Genomic DNA, 7271 nt, shown 5'->3' on the forward strand with positions numbered 1-7271 from the left:
AATCATTAGTCATGTTTGCTTTGTTTACAGCCTTTCAAAAAACCCCTGTTCCACTAAAATGGAAAATGGTCAGGCAATTTAGATATGCACTTCCTCAAGAGGCTTGGTGGGTGGCAAATTATAAAACACACTTTGGGATTTGAACAAAATTTATCACTAAGACCAAAGGCATAAGTAGGATATTGCCATTGTCCCTCAGCGTTTCAACAGTATATTATTTGAACATTTTATGAAAGATACACTGGCTGATTTTGTTACAGTCCCCACCAGCTTCCTTTAACATCAAATTTTAGTCCTGACTGAGTTGATGTAATAAAATTGGACTCGGATAAAATTTATATTAGAGTCTCTTGATTTTTGAGTGTGGTGTTGTTGGACACTATTGTCATTGGTGTAATAACACAGAGGCATTTGGGGAAATTCATAAAACAAGTGGAATGTTTTTTTTTTAATGTATTGTATGCTCAAGAGTGCAATGTCAATAATATTACATTGTGTATACAACACACTTCACAATGATGTACTCAAATTCAGAGTAGTTACCAAGGAATGAGGAAGGAACAAATCAGGAAATGGACTGACTGAATTGAGAACTAAGTTGTCCTCAAATAACTGAATCATGGACTATCAATGATGGTTAGTTTGACATCTGGTTGCTAGATGTAATTTTAATGAAGCAATGTCAAATTATTAGTTCCTTGAAGCCTGTGAATCTGCTTACTAACCACGGATGGATTGCTCCAAATGTGTTCTTTATTATGTACATAATTAGTTTTGTTTCCTCAAATTAAGTGGTGTACAGTGTCATCATGCAGAATTTATAGTATCATTATTTATGGATTAGAGAGTAGAAGTTAAAGTGGGTGGGTCGACAGAGGTGGGCATTCCCTCAGATTGGATGTGATTGGTTGGTTGATCTTTGTAGCTTCCACTCATTGTCTCATTCTGCAAATTTTTATAACAAGTGAAATTGCATTTGGAGCATAATTATTTCACCTTATATGTCCAAATCGATAATTTTGTGGCCAATCATTAGTCAAATGCAAATATATTTACATCTCACTCACACACACCATCCTTCAAATTTTGTCAGAAGTCCTTGTTTTTATACAAATCAACAAATAATATGTATTCAGTAAATATGAATTATCCCACTAAAAATAGAATTCTTCCGAGATTTTTTGTGAATCACTTTCAGCGGAAACACCTTTTACGTTCGAGGAAACCAATATCTTATCCCCTCCACACCAGAGTCAGTGGCTGGTTAAGATGAGCATTTTTTGCAGTGTAATGTCAGTATCCAAATGAGTAAGTCAGACGGCAGAAGAGGATGTTAGGTTGGATAAAGGTGATGCGCACTGAACAGCTCGCCAAAAGGCTGCTGCTCCTCTTACAGGACTTACACGAGGATGAATGGAGTTTTTGCGTAACGCTAAAGCGATGGATTTCACCGCTCTTTATCGCCTCTTTGACACACTGTTAAATTCCAGAAGACGGATATAACCTCCAAGGAGTTGTTGGCAGATTTCCCAAATTCACATGCTGTAAAATTATCTTCAACAACACAGAGAAGATCACATCCCTGGAGATTGCGGTTAGTAAACTTTATGGCTATAATAACATTATCCACTTATATCGCTCCCTTGCTGGGTTGATTTAATTTTGTTTTCTGTTCAAAGTGTGTAAAATCGGTTTGAAATGTCCGATTCCCACAACCGGAGCCAAACCAGTGCACGTCGCAGTGACTACGTATGGCAATATGAATATTATGACGACGATGAGCCCGTGTCTTTTGAGGGACTCAAGGCGCACAGATGTAAGCACAATAGAACTGTATAAATTAGGCTACTGAGACAACCTTGCATTGCTTTTACTGCCCTTTACTTTGTGCAGTGTGTGTGTGTGTGTGTGTGTGTGTTTGTGTGCCCGCGCGCGTGTGTTTGTGTGCGTGTGCCTTTCAGTGCATGCGATATCTGTGTGTCACAGCAAATAGGATTACTCTACTCAAATTCACCACCATTAAAATAATAATGATTAATTTCCCTTGCCACATTTCACTTCTTGCCTTATCTTTATTGCTTCAGCTGAAGGGTGACACCTGCTTCTCAATAAACAAATTATTTGGCAGCAATTCTCATACAGCATCTTTATTGACTGTATCCTCAAATGGTAATGGACATGCCACTTAATGAGACAAAAAATGGTCATCAGCAAACATACCAGACAAGTGGCTGCTTTAATCAAATTTTAGAAATACTGAATGCTCACTTAAACTGTGTAATTAGGAATTTAGCTCTTAGAGAGATGGCCCCTGAGAGAAAACCACAAGTAGCAGAGGATGAGTTTAATCATTAAAACAATGCACTATAACAAGATTCTTCTCTGACATTGCAGACTCCATCGTAATTGGCTTCTGGGTTGGACTCGCTGTGTTTGTTATTTTCATGTTCTTTGTTCTCACACTGCTGACAAAGACAGGAGCGCCACATCAAGAGTGAGTAGTAGGCTTCAGCCCATGCTTCCTTTTATTCTCACATCTGGCCCTCCGGGGACCATTTCAGCACCAAGGAGAGCTCAAGCAATTCAGCTCTTGCTCCTCTCATCTCAGATCTGGGGCATGCTTTCATGTCAAGCTGAATTGATGATGTGTGCAAAGGCATGCAGAAGCAGGACGGATGCTTTTGCTATTCTAACTGTAGATTAAGTTGTGAGTCATTGTCATTTCGATAAACCATGGCTGGCTGCATATATATGATGTTATTGTGCTTTGATTGAAAGCTGATATTAGACTTAGAGATGAGCTTCATATGGACAAAAGCACATTGCCAGCTCAAATGAATATCAGTGTTGGAAATTGGAGAGAAATCATTTCTAGTTAAGCCACGGTGAAATAGGGTATTTATTGGCAGGCTAAAAAATCAGCAATTTTCTCTTCTTTTTTTCATGGTTATTTTCCCTTTGCCAAGAGAAGAGTGCTTCATTATTTTACTATTACTTTCCAGACCAGACACAGACACAAAAATAGTGAAACTGATGAAAACAAGAAATTTCAGTAATTTTGAGCGTTCAGCTACAGATAAATTAATGACAAAAATGACAGTGGAAGCTTTTATTTTCACGCTTTTTCTTTCTGCAATCTCACCCTGGATCTTTCTGTCTTTATTAACAGAAACCCAGACTCTGCTGAGAAGCGTCATCGACCAGGGAGCTGTCTGGTAGACATCAGCAGTCCCCAGGACGAAAATGACAAAGCCTTCTCTCGTCCATTGCTGGCTGAGTCCCGCTCATACTTTCATTTCTATATCAACGAGGAGGATCAGGGTCTGGGGAAGCAAAAACCAGATGACAAGAGAGTTGAGAAGCACACTGGGACCCGAGCTCAGCAGGAGACCTATAACAGGCCTGAAGGTATGAGCTCCTCAGCGATGGACGAGATGGAAGAGGAAGTTGGGGCACACCAGCCTCTCACAGGACTAATAGAGGAGAGTAAGACAGACAGAGAGTGTGCCTTCCTCTCCCACTTCAACATTCCCAACTTTGTGAACTTGGAGCACAGTTCCACACTAGGAGAGGATGACCTGCTGTATGAACCGGAGTGCCAGTCTCACTCGCAAGATCCTCACTGTGACATCCACTGAAGCTCCAAATATGAAGAGATTACAGACATGGACATAGTGGTATTGTAATATTATGATTTGCTTTCCTTTCACAGGGCCATTTGTGACCTGACAGTAGGAAACACACTTACCTGCCACAAAACCTACCCTTTTCTTATAATCTCTACTTTGAGTGTTTTTAAACTAGCAAAAGGACACACAGTGTGGCCCATACTATTCCATATTAAGTGCAACTTACAGTAATAAACTGAAATTTTTATTCCTCCGTATAAAATTGCCTCACAAATGCTACCTTTTACTTTGAGTGCTGAGCTCCTCCAAATTGGATTCGACCACACTGTACCAGGATGAGATGGCTTTCCACAAAGGTACCGAAAAATGAGAGGGCAGTGAAGTCACCAGGGAGAGATGCTTTGTTGAATTCATTTTGCTATTATTGCTGTCTTGTTTTCTTGTGCAGTTATAGATAATGGACATTATTTTTCCAACGAGACACACATGCCAGTTGGTCAAGTAACATGATGAAAAGCATGGAATTCAATTATTTTTATGCCCTGTATTAGAAAAGACGAAGTATGCTTTAACTGTGTAATTAGTAGCACAAAATCAAACATATCATTGTACTTGTGAGGGTTAGCTAATCTGAGACCTTGGATGAATGTGATATACTTTTGTAGACAGAATCTTCCTGAATTTAAAAATGCTGAATGTTGATTGCCCAAATAAAGCCTAGTGGTTTTGGATATCAACTCAACATTGGTGTGGTGTAGCATTTGTTAACATTACACAGTGGTTATCAAATAAGATCACTTTGCAATTTTGTCAAGCTTTGTCCGGTGCAACAAGACACAAGAACTTAAAGCTGCACCAACCATTATTTTAATATTACAATAGATCAAATGACAATGTGCAATGTGAAAGGTGCCACTTATAGTAAGAGTGAGAATTTTAAACTCTACAGAATGTCTTTTAGCTCACTGTTTTTGTTCTACAGCCCCCAATTCAATTGTTTTGGTACAGTTCATCAGCCTTGTTCTCTGCACAAATGCTCCAATAACCCCACTGTACACTACCTGCCAGCACCAAACAACAGACAGACACAGTTAGTGTCTAGTTGCTGAATATAGTGGAGTATTTAGCAGCTAGAGAGCCACATAGAGTATATCCCCCAGGAGTTTGTGGAGACCAAAGCAGAGCTACAAACAGAGTGAATATTGGACTTACATTTACCAAGTAACTTTTAATAACAATTAACTAGCTAACAATTTGGCCATATCAATTTTGTTCTTGCAGTTTGTTGCGTTGCTTCCAAGTAACCAAAAAAACATTTGAAGCAGTTTTACATTAGGTAATACCTTTGGAGTCTTTACATGTATATATATTTATGCTGTATATATTTTTTCTCTTACCATGGTGACAGTGCGGCAGAGGGATACTCTGGATCACAAGATCAGATAAAAGTAACCATTGTAATGGGCCTTAAAATCAATATCTTGGATTTTTTTTTTAATTACAAAAGAGCTCGGTCATAAGACATGCAAACACTTACTGGGCAGTGCTGCACACTGGTCTGTGTCTTTATTCATGCAGAAATCTCCCCCCAGTCAAAACAAATTAAATACTTTGAGCAAGATCAGGAGATGATTATGCAAAGGAACATCATTAGCTGTATTATTGTCACCTATCAGCAAATGCCCGAGCCACGTACATTTAACTGACAGAAGGATGTGCTGGGAATGCCAGAGAGTCTATCAACATGAACGCAATGCTAACTCCACCAAATCAGTCTTTCAGATTTTGACAAACAGCCCTTTCATTCTTTTCTTGATGTGCCGAGGAAAATAAATGTTCACATTCTCCTCTATCCTATGATGTTTGTTAAAAGGCAGGCAGTTGGGAACAAGCAGAATGAATGTGATTAGTTAGTCACCAAGAACCGTCTGCAGGGAAGGCTTTTACAGTTTGGTCAGTGTTCTTTTTCTGTGCCAAGCTCACCAGCAGGGAAGTGTTATTCATTAATTATTTTAGTGCATTATCATGCTTTTACATACACAGCAGTGCATTATTTTCTCAGCAACTGAATATGAAAAGTGCTGTAATATGCCATACAGATGTTGATGGAGCAAATTTGGTGCATGGCTGTAATCATTTCAGCTGCATTGCATTGCACAGTGTTGAACAAATCATGGCATTTTTTTACTTTATCCTTTTCCGTCTTTCCTCTAAGTGCAGAATACCATGCACAGCACTTACTGTATATTCCTCCCTTTATGCCTTTGCCACTGGGCCAAGTAAAGTAATCATTAAATTGTCACTTTATCAACACATTTGAGCAGGTAACACTCAGAAGTGTTGTTCAGTTCCACTTCTCTAGCAGTGAAGGACTAAAAAAGTAACTTCTGAGAGCGTAGACTTCTGTCAGGCTCTGCATTAGTGTATTAGGGACAGCAGAGTTCAGACAGACAGGAGCTGCAGAGGCAGACAGTTGGTCAATGTCTGAGATTACGTAATGTAAGCATGAACAATAAGGTTATTCATGAAGTAGACTTTCTAACAAAAACATAGCAAGTGTGATGTTTTGCAGAATTTTCTCTAATACAGTTGTTTTCACCACATGAAATTAATAATTCTCTCTCTTCAGAGTGGCGGAACTTCAGTGTAAAGTTATTAACACATCATTGAAGATGGTTGCTTTGGTGATTTAGAACTAAATTGTGTGGCAATTAGGGAGGGAGCAGCACTGAATCACATTCTTATTTATCTTCTGAATTAGGGGGTGTTCAATCAAACTGTGTCCACTGCACGATCGAAAAGACAACAAAGCTGACAGGCCATTTGCAAGGAGAACAAATTATTGAGAAAACTGCATGTACATCTTGATCTGTTTAACTGGATTTGCACACTCCACAAATCAGCAATCTCTTTATCATTCAATGTGGCCCCATATAATTATATTCGCACCATGTCTATCCAACTCCCATTGTGCTATTCTAATAATACATGCAGGAATTACTTTTTGTCAACTCCTGGCTCTACATGCTTTAGCAGTTAAGCTCCCAATTATGCTATTAAGGGGGCCGGCCTCCAAGGGTATGTAGTGAGCATCAATAACCAGTGGGTGGGGCAGTAGAATTATATCAATTCTATACAGAAAGTGAACTATTTTCACTTTTTTCTAAATACCTCAAGGCAGTCTCAGCAGTATAGTGGTTGACAGTTGCAATGATGCTTCAACAAATGAGCAGCAATGAGAGAGGAGAAAGCATTCGTACTTTGTTGATGCCGAAAATTCTGGAATCTGATGAGTGTCACAAGGAAATACCAGTCAAATGGCAATTGAGAAACAAGACACGCAATATATTTTGTCAAGTCATTTATTTTCATGCTGCTATGATAAGAGCAAGAGCAATGTTATAGAATAGTTACAAGCAACAACACGATTTTATTCACTACTTCAAGGATAAGTACTGGAGAAGAAATGCACTGGCTATAATAATAATACATTTAGTTTGTACCACAGTTTTCATTCATAGTGAAACTCAAAGTGCTACATAGAACACATACACAACATGAAGAATATATTTAAGATGAAAAAGCCTTCGTGAACAGAAGGTTTTCAGGCCCTTTTTAAAAGAGACTAGGGTCTATGCAGCC

General features: G+C 38.8%; 1 protein-coding gene across 1 annotated transcript; it reads left to right on the forward strand.

Annotated features, from left to right (window-relative positions):
- Window positions 1–1220: 1220 nt before the first annotated feature.
- On the forward strand, window positions 1221–4443 carry LOC137169185 (melanocortin-2 receptor accessory protein 2A-like). The gene is made up of 4 exons (XM_067572218.1): window positions 1221–1594; window positions 1680–1816; window positions 2395–2494; window positions 3170–4443. Exons 2-4 carry the CDS (start codon window positions 1699–1701, stop codon window positions 3636–3638), a joined length of 687 nt encoding a protein of 228 aa, XP_067428319.1. The 5' UTR covers window positions 1221–1594; window positions 1680–1698; the 3' UTR covers window positions 3639–4443.
- Window positions 4444–7271: the final 2828 nt, after the last annotated feature.

This window comes from Thunnus thynnus, chromosome 18 (genome assembly GCF_963924715.1).
Source record: "Thunnus thynnus chromosome 18, fThuThy2.1, whole genome shotgun sequence".
In the NCBI taxonomy this organism is placed as follows: Eukaryota; Metazoa; Chordata; class Actinopteri; order Scombriformes; family Scombridae; genus Thunnus; species Thunnus thynnus.